Source organism: Cimex lectularius, unplaced genomic scaffold (assembly GCF_000648675.2).
Source record: "Cimex lectularius strain Harlan isolate CLEC.00 unplaced genomic scaffold, Clec_2.1 scaffold109, whole genome shotgun sequence".
NCBI classification, from domain to species: domain Eukaryota; kingdom Metazoa; phylum Arthropoda; class Insecta; order Hemiptera; family Cimicidae; genus Cimex; species Cimex lectularius.
The window spans coordinates 280052-300382 of NW_019392781.1; the positions used below are offsets into that span (position 1 = coordinate 280052).

Consider the following 20331-nt stretch of genomic DNA (forward strand, 5'->3'; position numbering starts at 1 on the left):
GGTTTTTATGGAAGATTTTCGTTTCATAAATAAAGTACAGAATTCTTCTCAAGGTTATGTTATCGAGGTTTGTATTGCAAATGAATAGCTTTCCTATGTATCATAGCCTTTTCCTAGCAACTGCAGGGTAGTTGCATATGGTAGATATCCCCGTTCTCTCTCTCACTCACACACTCTCTCTCTCTCTCTCTCTCCCTCTCCCTCTCCCTCTCCCTCTCCCTCTCTCCCCCCTCTCTCCCCTCTCTCTCCCTCCCTCACCCTCTCCCTCTCTCCTCTTCTAGACATATCCAACATTGGTCATCTGTTTTGTTAAAATACTAGTGAAGTGTACATGGTTACCATACTAGCGCTCTGCTGTTTTTGAGGCAACCATACTAGAGCTCCATATGTGACGTGGGGCTGACCGTTGTGTGTAACCGATAAGGCATCCTTTTTTTCTCCAGTTTTTCCTGGCTCAATATATGGCCGATCGTTAGTAGTGCATTGGCCTCATGTAGTTCTTTGCCTATATGAAATTTCTACTTAAGCCTTTGGTCGAGTACCTAGTACTTTATTTCTTTGGAAGAGTTATGGCTTCATAAATTACGGTGGGTGCTTTTAGGTGCTTCTTTCTTCCCGGGAATAAGAGGTCGATAAGATTCTAAAGAATGTCATAAATTTTTCCTCTACGACTGACACTAGGTCATACGCGTGGACTGTGTTGATTACTTGTTTTACAGCTTAAATTCAATTATTCAGTTATAAGTTAAAAATGTGTGTTTTCATAAGGCCCGATGTATCATAGAGTTCGTTTACTTGTATCTATTGGCCACAACATACCGCCCACCAAATTTTAACGAATGTTTCAACTACTCGTATTTTTAAAAAAATAAGTGGCGCTGTCGGTAATTTTTGATTGATAAAAAAAGCTGAGGATATTGTGATTTGTTTCATTAGGGGAAATTAAGTAACATAATTGTAAGTTTCTTAATCGTTAATATGTTACCATGGTGCTTTGACTATTCAAAGTTTGTTTGCCAGTGTCAGGTTTTCGTTTCCGTCCGGACTTGTTTATTTGATTTCGGACCTCTTTGCCCATTTGAACCCGGTCTCTACATCCGTTCAAAAACATTCCAACCGGCTCAAGTGGCAGACTGTTATTTGCACGGGGATGACACAGCCCGAACAGACATGGTAGTCGGGTCCCGAGGGCCAAAATGTTCGACTGCTTCGTCACTGGTAAAACTACATAGGATCGGGCATCCTTTCGGCCGGTAAAGTCGGTCTTCCCGTTCGCGGTTCTTTTTGGTTTTGGTCTCGGATCACGGAATCGCGCCGGTGCTGATGGGTACTTTCATTGGGGCAATATCGGCATGGATTTTTAATCATCATTTCATGATGATGCATGCAATGTTAAAAATACTTAAAAGTCCCCTTTCCATTATTCATAATTCGAAAGGAATACAGTTGAAACTGATTATGAATTCATCATAAAAACGTGGATTAGCTGCAGTCTCATGTTCTCTGCCAGTGTTCAAACCAGACCTGGTTTTTTTCGAACGATCGATAACATCTGAATAAATAAAAAACGTGCATTAATTTTCTTAATTGATTTTTAATCCGTTCTGTTCATCATTTTAGTAAGTTGAGGTGAAACATTTTGCAGTTATGACCTCAAGTAGGAAGAATACATCCGCCGTGGTCCGTTAAAACTATCTTAACCAAAATCTTTCTATCGAAGAGTAAAGTTCAAACATCTAACCATCCTTTGATTACGACTAGACTTAAAATATTTTTTCTTCAAATTATGAACCAGTGAAATTCCAAGGGCTATGCGGGGATTCGAACTCAGCACCGTTAGTCAAATGCGACTCGGAAGCCTGAACACTCAGCCGCCGCTTCACTTTTCCTCTTCCTGTTTCTTTTTTCTCTCCTTCTCCCGCTCTTCTCTCTCTCTTTTTTAATATGCATCTGTTTCGAGTACATAGCATCCCCTTTGTTGTATTTATTACTTCCTGCAACTCTTACTCTCTCGTTTTCTCTTTTTATCCCTATCTGCTTTTATTTCGTATCTTCATTCCCAAATTCGCTAACTCTCCCAATTTTTATTTTCTTTATTTTCTCCCTCTCTCTTTCTTTCTTTGTATATCCGTTTCAGCTTCTATCTCAAGCTTTCCAAAATCTTCCCAAAATTCGCTAATTTTTTCTTTCTTTGCCATCTCTTTCTTTTTTCTTCACTCTCTTTCTTTCCTCTCTCTTATTCACGCACCTTTTCTTTCTTTCTCGCGCTTTCTTATTAATACAATATTAATCTCTTCTTTTTTTCCTCTCTCTTTCTCGCTTTCTCCTATTCTTTCAATATTGCGCGCTCTATTTTTCCTTCTTCCTCCTCTCTTTCTCTCTTATGTACTCAATGATGCTCTCTCTCAGTTTTTCTCTATTTCTTTCTCTATCTTCTCACTCTCACAAACATTCCCCCTCTCACCCTCTCATTTTTCCTTCACTTTAATTATCTTATCTCTCCCTCACTCTCTTCTCTCTCTCTCTTATTCTTTTATCTGTCTCACTCTTCTCTCAGTCTTCCCCCTCTCTCTCTCTTCCTCACCTTTACATTTGTTCTTCTCTTTAATTATCCTTCTCTGTCCTCTCTCTTTCTTCCTCTTATATCATTCTATCATACTACTCTCTCACACCCTCTCATTTTTCCTTCTCTTTAATTATCTTATCTCCCCCTCACTCTCTTCTCTCTTTCTTACTCTTTTATCTGTCTCTCACTCTTCTCTCTGTCTCCCCCCCTCTCTCTCACCTTTCCATTTGTCCTTCTCTTTAATTATCTTATCTCTCCCTCACTCTCTCCTCTCTCTCACCTTTCCATTTGTCCTTCTTTTTAATTATCTTATCTCTCCCTCCTCTTATCTTCTTTCTCTCACAACCACTCATTTTTCCTTTTCTTTAATTATCTTATCTCTTCTCTCCTCTCTCTCTCTCTCTCTCTCTCTCTCTCTCTCTCACTCTCCACTCCTATCTCTCTCACTCTCCCTCTCACCCTTCCATTTTTCCTTCTCTTTCATTATCTTGTCTGTCTCTCTCTTTCTTTTTCTCTATCTATCTTTATATCTCCCTCCCACACCCTCTCCTCCTCCCTCACTCTTTCCATTTCTGCTAGATGCAATATACTGACCATAAAAACCAGGATATTAGAAATAATTAATGTTTAATGAATTAGAAGTAGAGTAACACTTAAATGTACATCGTATTTCACATTAAATGTAAGAATGGTCCTTAAGACTAAATCTTGTGCGATTTATAAATAAAGCGTTCATCATCATCTTCATTGTTCTATTATGTCCTTTAATATAATATTATATATTGTCTGTCAGAAGTCCTGAAGACCTAATTGTGCGCGATAAAATAGAACGTAATCTCTTTCATATTGTATACTTTTCTTAACTTGTTTATCTTTCTCATTTTCACTCTTTCTCATCTTCGTTGTTGACTATTCCCTCTATAAAGCGATGTGCCAGTAGCGATTGTCGTTATTGCGACAATACCTTTGAAATTAATAATTCAAACGAAAAAGTCTGTTGACATTGATTATTTTAACATGTAAATCATCGGTGGCGTGCGTCAAAAGAATTGTTTACTCGTCGCGACAGGTTGCACGACCGGTGAATTACTCGCTATTCACGAAATTTTGGAATGGAGGTCGTTTCAAAGGAGGGGAAAATATCGCTAAAGAAGAATTTGTTAGGCAGAGATGCTTCAAGACAAACCTCTAAACAGACGGAGGAGGAAAGACGGTCACGTACAGTGTCTGGAAGGTCGGGGGGGGGGTAATTTTTGCGGAGGCGGCTTTGAAGAGGAAAGGAAGGCGTCGCCGGGTTAAAAATAATCGGCCGGAAGGGGTAATGGAACATTTCCGAGAATGGTTGAATCAAAGCGCGGTCGGCCGGGGGTCGTGACTCAGAAGGCGAGTCGGCCGACCGCGAATCGGGGGCCCGTCATCTCTCGCTTCCTACGGATGAGATCTGACCCAGAGATTCCAGACGGCCCGACCCAATTCCCCTGGGACAATAGACGCTGACGGGGCGGGCGGATCGAAACCCTTTTTGAACCATATGCCGCCACCATCCAACCATTAAAGCCGGCTTTTCCTCTTATCTTTTATACAACTCTAAAAACCCTTTAAAAAATAATATTTTTTAATTAAAAAAAAACAGCTGCTATAAATAAATAATATATCCACAAGGCCATTTTACAAAATATCCAGTTTGTATGGCCATTTTCACACAACCATTTAATTTTATATTAATATAATCAAAAAATCCCTTTTAAATAATATAATCCCTTTTAAATAATATAATCCCTTTTTTATAAACCCCAATTACACTTAAACGGATTATTAATTATTTTCGAGTATGGTAAATAATAGATTTTTTTATTGGTATTTTCCCACACGAAACTAGTTATCTCAGCACACCCGACTTAAAATTGTTACGGTTTGCTTCGTGTGGTTTGGCTCGTCGCCACCTTCAGTGAGGGTTGTTTAACAAATTTGTTCTTAACAACTGAAGACCACATAATAATGACGATTTTAATAATGATGATAATAAGCGGTGAGATATATAGTAAGAGAAATAAACGTTTTACTATCTCTCTCTCTTTCTTTCTTTATGTGTCCGTCTCTCACTCTATCTCTCTCTCGCTCTCTCTCTATCTCTCAATTTTGCTCTTTCTGTCATTCACTCAAGACTGTGGAAGTAAGTTGAAGAAACGACCACGGGACCTAGATTTTCGGGGTTAAATAAAACGTTTTATCAATCAAAATCTCAATTCACTCAATCTTACGCACTCTCTCTCCTCCTTGATCTCTTAAGATGGCTTTCGTTCTCTCTCAAGCAATCAATCTCAATTCATTCAATCTTGCACTCAATCTCTTAATTTGGCTCTCTTTCTTGCTCAATTTCTTCTTTTGGCTCTCTCTTTTTCTCTAACTTGCTCTTTTGTTCATTCACTCAATTTTGCTGCGTCCCTCTTCCCTCTCTCTCAATCAATCTCAATTCAATCTTGCTTTCTCTCTCTTTCTCTCGCATCTATCTCTACCTACCTTATGTAGGCTAATGGATAATTTTTATTCTTACATAAAGTAGATCATTTAGTATAATTTATATTATGACGTTTATATGTAAATTATAACCAGCGTTGGATGTATGAGAGGTCCACGAGACCTAATTCTGCGTGACTCAATAAAACGCTATCAATAAATCAATCTCAATCTTGCTGGTTTTTTTTTCTTGCTCTTTCTGTATTCACTCATCTTGCTGCCTCCCCCTTTCTCTCTCCCTTAATTCAGCAATCTCAACTCATTTAATTTGGCTCTATCTCTCTATATCTGTACCTTACGTAAGTAGCATACCTTGTGTAGGCTAATGGATAATTTTTATTCTTACATAAAGTAGATTATTTAATATAATTTATATTATGACGTTTATGTATAAACTATAAACCACCTTGGATGTGAGAGAACTTCAAGAGACCTCATTCTGCGTGGCTAAATAAAACGATATCAATCTCATTTTTGCTGTATTTTTCTTGCTCTTTTTATCATGCACTAAACTTGCTCTCTTTTTCTTGCTCTTTTTATCATGCACTAATCTTGCTGTCTTTTTCTTGTTCTTTCTGTCATTAATTCAATCTTGCTGTCTTTGAACTCTATGTTTCTTTCTCTCTGTCTCTCTCAATTGATTAAACAATTTCATTAACTTAATCTTACTTTCTCTCATTCCCTCAGTTTGGCTCTCTCTCTCCTCTCTTCTCTTCTCTCTCTCTTATCTCTCTCGCCCCATCTCTCTCTCTCTCTCTCTCTCTCTCTCTCTTCTCTTCTATTCTCTTATCTCTCTCTTCTCTTCTCTCTCTCTATCTCTTCTATTCTCTTCTCTCTCTCTTCTCTCTTCTATTCTCTTCTCTCTCTCTCTCTCTCTCTCTCTCTCTCTCTCTCTCTCTCTCTCTCTCTCCTCATACCAAGGTTTAGGTCCATTCTAGCCTGCAAAATCCCTATCTACACTTTCTCATTCGCTAAAGGGCCAGTGTTTAGACCGGGAGAAAAATTAAATGTACGTAATAACTCGTTTGACGGTTTGTCCAATTTGGAGCAACAGAAATCGACAAAAGAAAAATCCTACCGTGGAACAGCATCGCAGATGATAATGGATTGTCAAATTATTGTCAATCATTTCTAATTAAGCCTTTTAAACCGGTAAACGTGACGTCCTTCCAACCCGCAGGTTTAAGAAAATTAGTTTTTGCCAAATACCCTCGGAAAAATAAATAAACCTGTTTTGAATCTGTTATCAAATCGATTATATAATAGGTAATTTAATACAAGGAAGTCATAAATAGTCTGTTCATATCAACATCCGTGCTCAACTAGGAATTGAAGATTTGATGAAAAAAATTACATTTTTTTATTCTTAAATAATTGAATTCTTGGGTGAGAACGGTCTGTGGGCGAGGTAGCACGTCGGAGCCAGAGTGCAACAATTTTGTCCGCGTCACCGAGCAAATATGCGACCTTGCGTTGTCACAGATGACTTCGACTCTATCTCTCTTCTAATATTCATTCATGATAATTTTATTGACAGAAATGTATAGATAAAGCTTTTTTAAAATATGCTTAATTGCAACGCATTGTTTTAATATTCTTGGCAAGGTGGGCGCTATTTACATTAGCCTGTACCAAGGATGAGTTGAACGTCAGCTACTCCGAGGTAAAACCTGCTCAAATCTTTGATAATCTCGGATCGACCCCAAAAAAAAAAATTATTTGGCAACTGCGACATGCGATAGCCGGACGATTTTTTTTTAATCTTGTCGGATCCCAGGCAAAGTGGTTTATTAAGTAAATACCCCGGTGGCATTTCATTGAGCGGAAACGCCTTGTAAACACAGCAGGAATGCCTGGCATCCGGGCTTAGTTTACGGCTTCATAGAAAAACTAGAGCCGGTGTTTATTTTCTCACAGGTCCCACGGACTTTTTTTGCAAACGCGCCCGTGCCGGTCATGAAGGCCCTCTTTGAACTTGATATGCGCGTATTCAAATTAGGACTGTTTTTCGATTTTTGACAGGTCGTTAAATACACATCTCTCTCCACTGCCAACACTCCATCATTGCATTTATCTCTCCATCTCGCTTTTGAATCTATATTCCAAAGAAGTTTGTATATCCTTATCTTTATTTTTTTTCTATCCTAGCTTCCTTAAATTTTTTTTTTGTCTCCTCATCCCATTCGCATTTTCAACACGACAATTTTGGAGTTACATAGTAGGATAATTTATACTATTTTTTTTAATTCTCTCCCTTCTATCACTCTCTCTCCCCACTCTCACTCTCTCTCTCTCTCTCTCTTTCTTTTTTTCTCTTTCACACTTACTCTTAACCTCTCAATCTTGCTATCTTTCTTGCTCTTTCTAATTTCTCATTCACTTCATCTTACCGTCTCTCATTTCTTCTTCTCACATCCACTCAATCTTCTTCTCGTTCTTGCTATCTTTCTGTCTCATTCACTCACTCTTGTTCTAACTCTTTCAATTTCTCATTTCTCATTCACTTAATTTTGCTGCCTTTCTCTCTCATTCACTTAATCTTGCTCTTTCTCTTGTCATCGTTCCTTTTCTCATTCACGTATTCTTGCTGTTTCTCTTTCCATCTGTCTCATTTCTCATGCACTTAATCTTACTCTTTCTCTTGCCGTCTTTCTTTCTCTCATTCACTCATCTTGCTCTCACTCTTTCTCGTTTCTTTCTCTTGCCATCTTTCTTTCTCTCATGCACTCAATCTTGCTCTCACTCTTTCTCATTTACTTAATCTTGCTGCCTTTCTCTCTCATTCACCCAATCAATCATGCTGTTTGTCTCTCTTTTTCATTCAATTATTCTTCTCTCTGAGATTCACTCAGTTTTGTTCTCACGCTCTTTGTCTTTTCTGCTTATTCTCTCATACGCTCTCTTTCTTTCTTTATCGCTCAATCTGCTTCTCTCTCTCCCTCTCTAAATGTATCTATCTATTTATCTCTATCTCATAGACGCGCGCACGCACACACACACGCACTCACGATGCCACTCAATCTATTTGTCTCTTTTTCACCCTCGCCCATTCAATCTTGCTATTTCTCTCTCTTTTGTGGGAGGTATTTCATTATTTTTTTAGTTTTTTTTTTAAATTATTTATTGTTATTGATACAGATTGCCTTATATATTTATAACCGAAAAATTTTCGCGTCGTCAATTGTTTAGTAAATAATTTATGAATTTTTTTCTTCATTATAAAGTTTATTTGGAAAATAAATTTTAAAAACTATATAATGAAAATGCTTACGCATATTAATTGTAAAAAGGTTCCTGATTCCTAACTTTGCGCGCTTAAATAAATAATTCAATCTCTCTCTCTCTTTCTCTCCCTCCTCTCTGGCTCTCTCTGTCTTCTCTCTCTCTCTCTCTCTCTCTCTCTCTCTCTCTCTCTCCTCTCTCTCTCTCTCTTTCTTTCTTTCTTTCTTTCTTTCTTTCTTTCATCCTTCCTATCTCTCAACCACCTTCCAATTATCTTTTTCTTAATTTAACTTTATATTCCGTTACATAATAGAACAATTTTTACAGTCTTGGAATGCGCATGGTACAGATCGTACGATTGACCTCAGGTCAATAATGTCTCGGGGGGGATTTTCAGTCTGTCCGGCAGTTTATCGTGCGTTTATCGGAAGTGTACCGTAGCTTTGGCCGCCGGCGGAAATATTTCTCCTTGACTCGCACGGCAGATAGAACGTCTCAGGTCCGAAGGGAAGCTGCCGATAGTCGTCGGAGGGACGCATTACTACATCGAGTCACTACTCTGGAAAGTCCTCATGGATGGGCTGCCTTCCGATGCTGACAAAGTCACCTTGGAGATATGCCTCCAGGACATTCAGGATTGGTCGGCCTACTGCGATTCCATCTTGTCAAAGTAGGTAGAAAAGGTGAGATATTACATAGTTCAATTTACATACCGGGAGATTTTTTGTTTGGTTTTGGCGCTTTTAGTTGTTTGGAAAGCATAACTTGTTCAAATTGTACTTTCATTGAATTTGTACGTATCAGGTCTAACATAAGCTGAATCTTTCACTCTCCCTTTCCCTTATTCATCCATTCAATCGTTCTCTCTCTTTGTTATAAATTGGAGTAAGAATGATGATCAAATCTTACGTGATTCATAAATAAAGCGTTCATCATCATCATCTCTCTTGACCTCTCGCTTTCATTCATTATCCTGATCTCTCTTCTCCCCCCCCTCTCCACCCTTTTTTTCTCCCTCTCTCTCTCTCACTCTCTCNCTCTCCCTCTCCCTCTCCCTCTCCCTCTCCCTCCCTCCCTTTAATCAGGTTAGACTCGACTCTTATTTTATCATTTATGTTTTAAACCACTGGTTTTTATAATACTTTTAAGTTGAATTTCTCAATTTCGATAGAAGTTACTAAAGTTTCTTCCTTCGTCTTCAGTTGTGTATGAAGGCAAATTTTCAATGAACAATTAGGATTTCCCGCTCTGTCTCACAACGGTCTATCTATTTCCGCTCGAGCAATGTCAACGCGATAGGAAAACGAATTCGTAATCTTTTGCCTATTCACGGTTGACGTTGTTAAGAATAGCAGGATTTTTTTCCTTCCTTTTAAAACATGCACTCTGTTTAATACGTCAGGTTTTAATTTGAATGTAAATCCTCAGAATGAAGGGGTTTCAAGGAAGGCTTTTCTTTTACAAATTCATTTGTTGATAGGACGGTTTTAAAACAGAATATGTGCAAAGATTCGCCGCAAGTTATTTTGTGGTATCGTTATATTACAATACACCAACCAACTTGTGATACTGTTTTTTTATCTTGCCAACTTTATTAGGGTGACTACCAACTACATAGTACAGAAAAAAAGAGATACAATCTGTACAAATTTCCTAGTACAAAAAAATATACATTTGTATAACAAGTTAGCGCTATGGCACCCTTGAGGTAAATCCTTTTTAAGGGATGACAGCAATACAATGAATAAAAAATGGCTTGAAGAGAATCCAGTGAATGGGGAACATGACATCGGAGAGAAAAATTGGTAAAATAATAGTTACAAGTTGTAAGAATGAATTAAACAAATTTGAAAATATAAGATTTTCCCTTGTTAAATAGTTGGTATTAAATTTGTTACTGGTCTTACCCTTATACTCAAGGAGCCGAGTCTTTTTTAGAAAACGTTTTGGGATTTTCTACATATTTGATCTCAACAGGGACCCACTTGTAAGTACGAGATCAGGGCTGTGTCATCAAAAACAAGTAAATTTTGTACCTTATGCCAAGCTTTCAAGCTTTATTGAGGTCTTCATCAGGGCTCTACAAGTAAATACAAGAGCCCTGATGAATACCTCGATAAATGTTGAAACCTTGGCATAAGTTACAAAACTTAATTGTTTTGATGATCGCATCTGTGATCTCAAACTTACTAGTGATATCCTGACGGTTGGGACATTATATATATATGTATATATACATACATTTTTTTTGAAAATTTATCGATATAAAATTACATCAAGGTTGGGGATCAAGGTAACAGTATGATACAGGTAAAATTTGGTATCTGAAGAACCGTGGCAGGGAGTGTTCCAATTTGTATTTAAAAATATTGCGCGAATATGTCAAATTGCATCTGTTTTACACATCTTTCCAATATTTGCCTGAGTAACGATCAGAAATATAATCAGCGTGTTAGTGCTCGTTTTCCACAAAATACCGTTAACATACACCAAAAAGAAAAGGGGACTTACCGCGGAACCGTGTGGAACGCCCCACTGTCTATTTTTGTGCTCGTAACCGGGTTACTTCCAATACGCACACATCCAACATTTGAATTAAAATATGATGATTATGGTGTCAAGAGAGATTTTTCAAGATTTTTTAATTTCTGGAAAAATTACGTTGTTCCGCTTTTTGATTTTTGAAACCTAATTGTCTCGTATGTAAAATATTATTTTCTGAAATTTAAAAAAAAAAATCCATTACAATTCGTGGTCCGATTGACCAATTAACTTTTTTCAACTAATTAATATTTATGAAAGGTATTGGTTGAGATAAAAAAATTAGTGTCACGAGCGGGATTCGAACCCATCTTCGGCTAAATACTCCGCTGCTCTACCACTTGGGCTATCGATCCGCTCGGACACTAACTTCTCCAACTTTAAAAAAAATATAAATAATATATTTTTGCTTCGTTTCAGGGTCTTATTTTAAACATAGTCGCATATTGAATAGGAAACTACTTTGTGTCGTATATTTTATAAAATTTATCGTAGACGAGGTCGATAAATTCTTTCTTGATTTCTTCATAAATGGACTCAGTTGTAATTACAGATGGATTTATGAATGCCGCCGGTCGCAAAAAAAAACCGTAAGAACTCTGCTCTGCGGATTTGAGCGAATTTGTATTCATGAGATATCGGAAACTGGTTCCAGCCCTCGAAGAAGAAACTCAGCGAGTGATGGCGGGCCCATTGCTCCCGCGGAGGCGTTTTATCTCGGAATCCGTCGACAGGGAGATAAAACAGGCTCCGCGGGTGAATGGGTAAAAAAATATTAATTGGGATAAGTCGAAATCCAAAAGTTACGGAGTAATGAGGAACCCCGGTGTCCCGTTGTCGAGAAAATTGTACCTTTTCGAAGTCATGTACAACAAAACCGATTGCCTTTTTTGTCCTTCGTCGGTCAAGTTTATCATAAAAATTAGGTTAATTAGCGCAAACTTGTTCAGAAAATATTGGAAGAATGTAAAAGTATCGTGATCATTAGCGTTGTGCTGTCCACCTGTACTGCCAGTACAGCTGCAGTTCGACTCGCAGAATGCTAGTTTCTTTTTAATTTTAATAGAAAATGCCCCTTTCAAAGCAATTATTATTTTAATGATGATTATTGCATCTGGCGAGTTAGGTTGGAGAATGCAATAATTTCATTTTTCTTCTAAGGGAAAAAACTACTCTGTCACATAAATTTCTATGAATATATGATCATGGGTGAATACACAATTATTTTTCATGACCGGTGAGGGCCCGCCCATTGATTGGGTTGGGTTAGATTAGGGTTATAGTTAGCGACAGATTAGATTAGGCAAGGTATGCATTGTTAGATGTTAGGTTGGGTAAGAGTGAGGTAGACGAGTAGTGACGGTAGTTATAAGGTGCATTCGGTTTTTTCCATGTAGAATATAAGCGGAAATATGTACAACAATCGAATATCCTATGACTCTCACTACCTCACTCTCCCTTTCTCTCTATTTATTTCTATCTTACTACTATTATCTATTTACTATCATAACTTTATCTTTATCTTCAATCTACGTATCTTATATCTTTTTCCTACTTTTCTCTTTATTTCATTATCTCAGTCTCTCGCTAACTTTCTATGTCTCTCTCTCTCTCTCTCTCTCTCTCTCTCTCTCTCTCTTTCTCACTCCCTCACTCACTCACTCTCCTTCATTAACTTTCTTGTCTCTCACTCTCTTTTTCTCTCTTTCTCTCCTTCAATCTATCTATCTCACCCACCCTCCAATTATCTTTTTCTTACTTTTCTCTTTATTTCATTATCTTGGTCTCTCGCTAACTTTTTGTGTTCTATGTCTCTTTCTCTCTTTCTTACTCTCTCTTTTTCTCTCTTTCTCTCCTTCAATCTATCTATCTCACCCACCCTCCAATTATCTTTTTCTTACTTTTCTCTTTATTTCATTATCTTAGTCTCTCGCTAACTTTTTATGTTCTATGTCTCCCTCGATTTACGAAGATTCTCGATTTTTTAGATTTACGAAAATTCTGTCTTTCTTTGTTTTATTTGGTGAGATCAAAACAGGCGAATATTTTCAGTGAAATAATAACAAGTTAATCTATAAAATTTCACGTTGGAGTTTGTATTTAATTATTATGAAGAAAAACCGGTTGTTATTTTCCTATCTGGTGTAATTCGAATCTATGAGAATCGGCACATTTACCCTCAATTAATTACTGGGCGGAGCATGAAATTAACATAATGAATTCTAATTGAGATTTATTCCCTTTGTGTTTTTATTTTTCCACCCCTCCGACATCAATCGATTTTAAGTTTATACCAGCGGCACATTTTCTCAATTAAAGGTTTATTGGCCTCGTAATCCGCAGCGAGAAGAGGCGGACCAGAAATCGCCCTCGGTATTATTAGCAATGTTTTGTCTCATTTTGACCCAAAAATATTAAATTATTATATTAAACGTAATCATATTTTAACAGGTGTCTTGAATCTGGCGTGGAGTTTCCGGAAAACGAGCTTAGCAAATATGAAAGGTCGATGAACACTCTATTCTCCGATGTTAAGTCCCGATTTCCAGACGAGAAGAAACTCGGGTTCGATAAGCTCTGGGCCTTGATAGACGGATTGACGACAGACGAGAAGATCAAAGAAGTTAGTTTGTTTTCTTTATATTGTCATATTCGAGAAATGTACGTTTTTTAAATTTTCAAATCGCTCTTTTTCCAGAGGGAGGAAAGTTTTGAAAAATGCCTCTCGCTCATTCGCGCCGTCGTGTCGAACGTTTTGCACACCGTCGGCCCCCAGTTGGATCTTCAACCGGAGCGTGAAATTGAAAATTTGGTCGATTCAGGGAGCGCCAAACTCCACGAGAAACTCAAAAAATTGGATCCTGAAATGGCCAATTCTCTGCATCCGAACAACAAGAGGAAGATAATAAGGTGAGCATGAAATTTACGCTTGAAGGATAGTGAAATGTCCAAATTTCTAATTCGATGGTAGTCTGACTAGGTTTTAGTTAGTTTAGGTGGTAGTCAGAAGACCCTGTATAAGTAGGCCGTGGTGAGCTGACTGCTGTGAATATTGTAGTGAAGATAGTTATAATGGGTTTGTTAGAAATGAACAATCGGATGACACGATATCAGGGTTATAAGCAGGCCGTGGCAAGTTGACTGCTCTCTTGGAAAATGTTTTCATATCGAGCTGTTTCCTTATTATTAATAGTATTGTCATCAAACAACACGATCAATGCGAAGAACAAATCATTGGTGTACTTGAAGTTAGCCCGGCATCAGGGTTATAAACAGGGAGAGGCAAATCGAAGACCCTCAAGACAATTTAACGTATCGGGACGTCAAGAGCTTCGAAAGCGCTGAACAGGTTTGTTTTTCTTTTTTTTTTACGGTCGGCGTTTATTTGTCTATATGATTATAGTCAGTGGCACGGTATCAGGGTTATAAGCAGGGCGTAGCAAGTCGCTAACTCTCACTGAAAATGTTACCTATTGAGCAGTTGCGTCATTGTCAATAGTACTGCTATTAAACAACACGATCAATGCGAAAAACAAATCATTGGTGTACTTGATGATAACCAGTTAGTTAGCTCGGCTTCAGGGTTATAAACAGGGAGAGGCAAATCGAAGACACTCTAGACAATTTGACGTTTCGGGGTGGGGTGTGCCAAGAGCTTCGAAAGCGCTGAACAAGTTTGTTTTTTCTTTTTTTACGGTCGGCTTTTATTTGTCTATATGATGATAGACACATGGCGCGGTGTCAGGGTTATATGCAGGGCGAGGTAAGTCGCTAAATCTCGCTGAAAATGTTACCTATCGAACTGTTGTGTGAACATTAATAGTCTTGAAAGCCCAAAAGAACGGTTTTACGGATGACCTATATTTTGTGTACATGATAATAGTGGGCGTCAGGGTTATAAGCAGGGCGAGGCAAATACATGACTCCCCGAAAAAATTGACCTATCTATTGCGTGTCTTGAAAGCGCTGAACTTTTTTTAGGTATGGTATAGTCTGGAAAGTGCAGAGATATTTTCTTTGGTTTTGGCATTTATTTGTGCATATCAACAGAGATGGTGTGGTGTCAGGATATAAGCAGGACGAGGCAAGCCGCTGACTTTCACTTGCAATGTTTTTCAGTCCTAGCAGCTGTGAGAGTGTCAATAGGCTTCAAAGTGCAGAGATATTTTTTTAGGTTTGCCATTTATTAGATCATACAAGGCGCTAGGTCAGGGAAGAAGCGGTGAAAGGCAAAATGCGTCTCCTCCATTGGAACGATTTTATCTATCAACGTATTGATTTGTATTGATTTATGAACATCTAAAGGCTATCACTTGGGGCGGCGTCAACGTTTCAAGGAAGTCTGCGAAATAAACCTTTTTATCTCCACGAAAACATGATGCCTTTTTTTATAGACCTCTTTCCGACGAGGCGACTAGTTGATTCAACTAGTTCAACGGACGTGTGTCAACGTGGTAGCAAAATGGGAATCGACCCAACCCCTTCACACGCAGTCAACTCGTCTGCCCAGGCGGGTGGCCAGCAAGTACATGTGCCGCTCACGTTCTCACCCACACTGGTTGACTCAACTCAGAAGACACTGCTCGGCATTCGTTCTTCACACGAGTCGCCTTGTTGAGTCAACTGAGTTCACCATGGAAAGCGTTTCAGTTGCAAGTTTCAATGTAGAGCAGTTCATCGAAGATAATCATATTAGTCCCGTGATATGGGGCATGAGGTATCAGGAGTATAGTGATGAACTTAAAAGAAGCTTGGAGGGAAGTACACAACAGTATTTGAGAGAAAGCGCCCGTTTCCCATCGAGTTTTTATAACAACGAATAAATGCACACTTTTTTTGGGTTTCCTCCTTTTTTGCTTCTCTTTTTGCAGAAGAGCAAGCACAAGAATTGCTCCTGCTTCCTCGGGTTCTAACATTGTAGTGACCTTCGATGGGAAGAGAGATTGATTCCACAAGTTGCCTGGTGTGAAACCAGCAAAGAAACGTCTTCACACAGCAAACTAGTTGAGAGTCAACCGGGCAACTTAGTTGAATCATGTATGGTGATTAGTGACCGTTAATTGATAATTATTCAGAAATCGTGAGATGCGATCTGGTGTGATGTAGGTTTCAGAAAAACATTTTCTTTATTGAGATCATCTTCAGGGATCATCTTCTTGTGTTGTCTGCATTTCAGCAAAAAAGTTGTCTGGTTGATAGCCGATGCGAGTTTCTTCTCATTGTTGGCGATGTCACTAACGGTCACTAATCACCATACATTTCTACACGAGAAGAACGAAGAACATGAGATTCTATGAACAAATTTCAACTACATATGGACACGAAGCTAATAGTATTCTGAAGGACATCACCAACAATGAGAAGAAACTCGCATCGGCTATCAACCAGAGAACATTTTTGCTGAAATGCAGACAACACAAGGCCCTGAAGATGATCTCAATAAAGATCGAAACGTTGTCACGATAAAGAAAATGTTTTTCTGAAACCTACATCACACCAGACCGCATCTCACGATTTCTGAATAATTAGTTGAATCAACCGAACCGCCGCCTCGTCTGAAAGTGCCATACTTTTCTTCAGTCTTTTAGTATTTTGTAGCGAGTGTTCTCAGTTCGGAATAATCATCTGGTCTATTTCCGGATTTGATAGTTTTCAATAGTCTTACTGTGGCATTAAAAGACCCGTTTGTGGTCAATACCAATCCCGACATACGCCTTCGAGTAATTGTGCATCATTGACCACCGGGAGACTCGATCTCGTGGCTCATCTCCGGCTTTCCCACCGTTAAAGGCGGAACAAAACGGCCAATAGACAATAACCTTTCATCTTCCACTGGACAAATTTCGCCCACGTCCACCACCCTATAGATATGTGGCTCAGAAGACCCCAAATCGCGATTTTCCCATCAGGCGTTCTCACAAGTTTTAACGAAACAGATACGTTGACGACCTTTTTTTGTATGGATGAAAGCTAGGCCTTACTCTCTTCAATTACAAAATTATAAGGCTTGTTGATAATCGAGAAATATAGTTCATCTTCGGTCAAGCGCCCGACCCTTGACGCCAAGAGAAAAGTGCATAGGCATGCAGAAATGGCAAAAAATTTGACCTTTTAAACTTTTTTTTGTTTAATAACACTAGTATAATAATGAGTATATAAAAAAATAAACGATTTACGGGATGAAAGCCGTTTGTAGATTTTCTCTAGTGACGTCTTTCGCCAGCGATAACCCGGGAAGCGCCGATTCAGTCGTTTTGCCTTTTGTATCTTCTGGGGATATTGCGCGTATGGCCTCGTGTTTTTTCTATATTTTTTATTTTATTTTTATTTTTTTATAGCTATTTTTATCAACGTGCAATAACCGGTTTTGCTTCGCTCGTTCATACTCTGTGTTTATGGTTTATTGACGATTTCAGGGGGGATTTGTCGATGGACAAATCTTTTACAACCCTCTCATCATTAATTTCCCTCTCGCCGATATGGAGGCCCTTGGGTGAAGTCCGACGCAAAAAATTCACTTATTTCCTTTCTGACTCTCGTTCGGGTTATAAGCAGGGCGAGGCAAGTGGATCACTCTGAAACATTTTACTACCGAGTTGTCGTGGAGCGGCACTTCTTGATAACGTAGACCAGTTTTGATTACGGCCAAAGTTTGTTATCATTTATGTCATTTATTTATGTACATGGTGATAGATGGGGCGATGTCTGGTTTAAAAGTAAGGGCGCGGCAAGGCGCTCAGTGTACTCGTCATGCCAACAAAGAGCACTACCAAAGTAAAAAATAATTTTTTGGTAGCTTTATTTCTGTATATGGTGATAGCCAGATGCGTTTTTATCTGGGTTATAATCAATGCCAAGTTGCTGTCACTCGCTGAAACATTTTACCTGGGCTGTTGTAAAAGTTACACTAATTTTCAAAGCTCGGAACATTTTTTTACGGTTGGCATTTATTAATGTATATGACGTTAGTCAAATGACGCGATGTCGGGGTTATAAGCAGGTCGAGGCAAGCGGATCACGCGCTGAAACATTTTACTACCGAGCTGTGGTGAGAGTGTCACTAATCTGCCAAATAAGACCACTACCAAAGTGAAAAATATTTTTTTGTACTTTTATTTCTGTATATGGTGATAATAAGATGCCTTTTAATCCGGATTTAAGCAAGGCGAGTCAAGTTGTCACTCGGTGAAAAATTTTACCTGAGCTGTTGTAAAAGTTACTAATTTTCAAAGCTCAGAACATTTTTTTTTACGGTTGACATTTATTAATATCTATGGCGATAGCCAGAAGACACGATGTTAGGGCTTTAGTAGGACGAGACAAGTCGCTGTCTCAAGTGGAAAAATTGTATCTATTGTGTGAATAGTCTTGCCACCAAAGAACAATATCAAAGTGTAAAACCACTGTTTTAGATATTGATTTATTAGCGTGTATGATGATAATTAAAAGGCGCGATGTCTGGGTTATAAGCAGGTCGAGGCAACTCGCCGTCTCCCGCTTAAAAACTACGCCTGGTGAGCTGTTGTGAGAGTGTCGCTAATCTTGAATTGGCAGAACAGTTTTTTTAGGTTTGCCATTCTTTCTGTATATGGTGAGTCAGATGGCTTGATATCTGGATAATAAGTAAGGCGAGTCAAGTCGCTGTCACTCTTGAAACATTTACCTGAACTGTTGTAAAAGTTATGGTAATCTTTAATTTAAAGAATATTTTTTTTACGGTTACGTGTAATCTATATGGTGATAGTCACAACGCGACGTCTGGGTTAAAAGTAGGGCGCGGCAAGTCGCTGTCTCGCTTAAAAATTGTTCCTATCGAGCTGTCGTGAGGGTGTCACAAGCCTTAACACCAAAAACACCCTCAACGCACAAAATAACTTTTTAGGCATTGATTTATTAGTGTAGATGATGACAGTCAGATAGCATGATATCTGGGTTATAAGAAAGGCGAGTCAAGTCGCCGTCACTCATTTTACTTATCGAGCTGTTGTGAAAGTGACACTAATATTTTTACGGTTGGCATTTATTCTATATGGTGATAAATGACGCGATGTCTGGGTTAAAAGTAGGGCGTGGCAAGTCGCTGTCTCGTTTAAAAATTATACCTATCGAGCTGTGTTGAGAGTGTCATTAGTCTTGCCACCAAGGAACGCCGTCAAAGCATAAATATATCTTAAAACTTATTATATTTGCTTATTACGCATTATTAATTAGTTTCTGAGAGTTTTACAATGTATTTTCTTCTGTACAATGTATCTTATTCATCTGCTGGAAAATCAAGAAAAGATGTAAGGCTAAATTTTGTTTTGTTCCGTTATGAGGTCTTGTTTCCCCATTCGTTCTGCTAGTCATTAATCAACTTGGAATTTTTTCAGCCTGATTCACGGTTTACCAACAAATTCGGTGAGAATTTGAGATGATTAATGCCCGGGGGGAAAGACGCAAATTTCTCGAGAGATACGATCCATTCTGGGGGTTTTTGACTGGTTTCTCAGCCGTTCTTGGTCGTTTTGAATGGCGAAAAATCTTGCCGAAGATAATTTCGAATTCGAACCTTCGATAGTTCGCTCTGGAAGAATCAATACTGATAATTCACCATTTTCTCCTAAATGACAGATTTCTTCAATAAAACACAGACATACTTGTACAGAAAAACCATTGGAAAATATTGAAATATATTGAATTTCATCTTGTTTAAAGGCACAGAGAGACGATTTCAGACAGATCGAAAAATCCCAGACGGTATTCTCTAATAACTCAATTTAACTTCAGACGGTGTTCCAGACGCGAATTCCTTCACGAAGCCTTCCGCAAAAATGAACCTATTAGTTCGGCATTTTTCCCAATCGAACCGGCTGATAACAAGCAGGCTATGATTCCAACTCAGAATAAACCCATATGGAAAGTAAAAAAAAATCTAACACGAACACCTCCTAAAAAACTAAACCACAACGAGCACACTTATAAACAGAAAATTACGTTTTTTCAATGCATTTTATTGTTTTTTAAACTTATTCAATCTATTAATTTTGCACTGGCTATTAAATATTCTCAATTGCACTCAGTAGTGTCATAGTCACTAGCTGTGTCAATCTCTTAACTTTTAAAAACTAACTCGACTTGATCAAGGTCAGGCTCTTCTAGGTCGAAAAATGTTAGGCACATGTCGGAGCGTTCTTTCCAACGGACTCTTCCAAGGAGCCGAAAGGGAAATAAAAATTAATCGATTTGGCTAATTTATGAAAATCATTTTTCAATTTTCGTTGTGCATTATTTCAAGGTATTATATATACAGGGTGAATTGCTACTCGTGCTACAAACTTCTCCAGTAGATTCTTCACCCTAAAATGAACAAAAAAGTTCATATTGTCCATGGTCCGATTCTCAACCATTTCAGAGTAATTTCGCTTTTTATCGATTTTGAAAGATATCACGTCCTGGCGTCGGAAAATCGTGATATCTTTTAATCTAAACATTTCTCTGAAAAT

At 38.3% G+C, this 20331-nt stretch overlaps 1 protein-coding gene across 1 annotated transcript in view; it reads left to right on the top strand.

The window, feature by feature from the left end:
* The window catches only part of LOC106665978 (tRNA dimethylallyltransferase), a 237623-nt gene that overhangs the window by 90628 nt on the left and 126664 nt on the right, over nucleotides 1–20331 (top strand). Inside the window, exons 3-5 of the mRNA XM_014392816.2 lie at nucleotides 8791–8975; nucleotides 13298–13469; nucleotides 13545–13756. Coding sequence (XP_014248302.1) covers nucleotides 8791–8975; nucleotides 13298–13469; nucleotides 13545–13756 — 569 coding nt within the window. The remainder of the gene's footprint in view (nucleotides 1–8790; nucleotides 8976–13297; nucleotides 13470–13544; nucleotides 13757–20331) is intronic.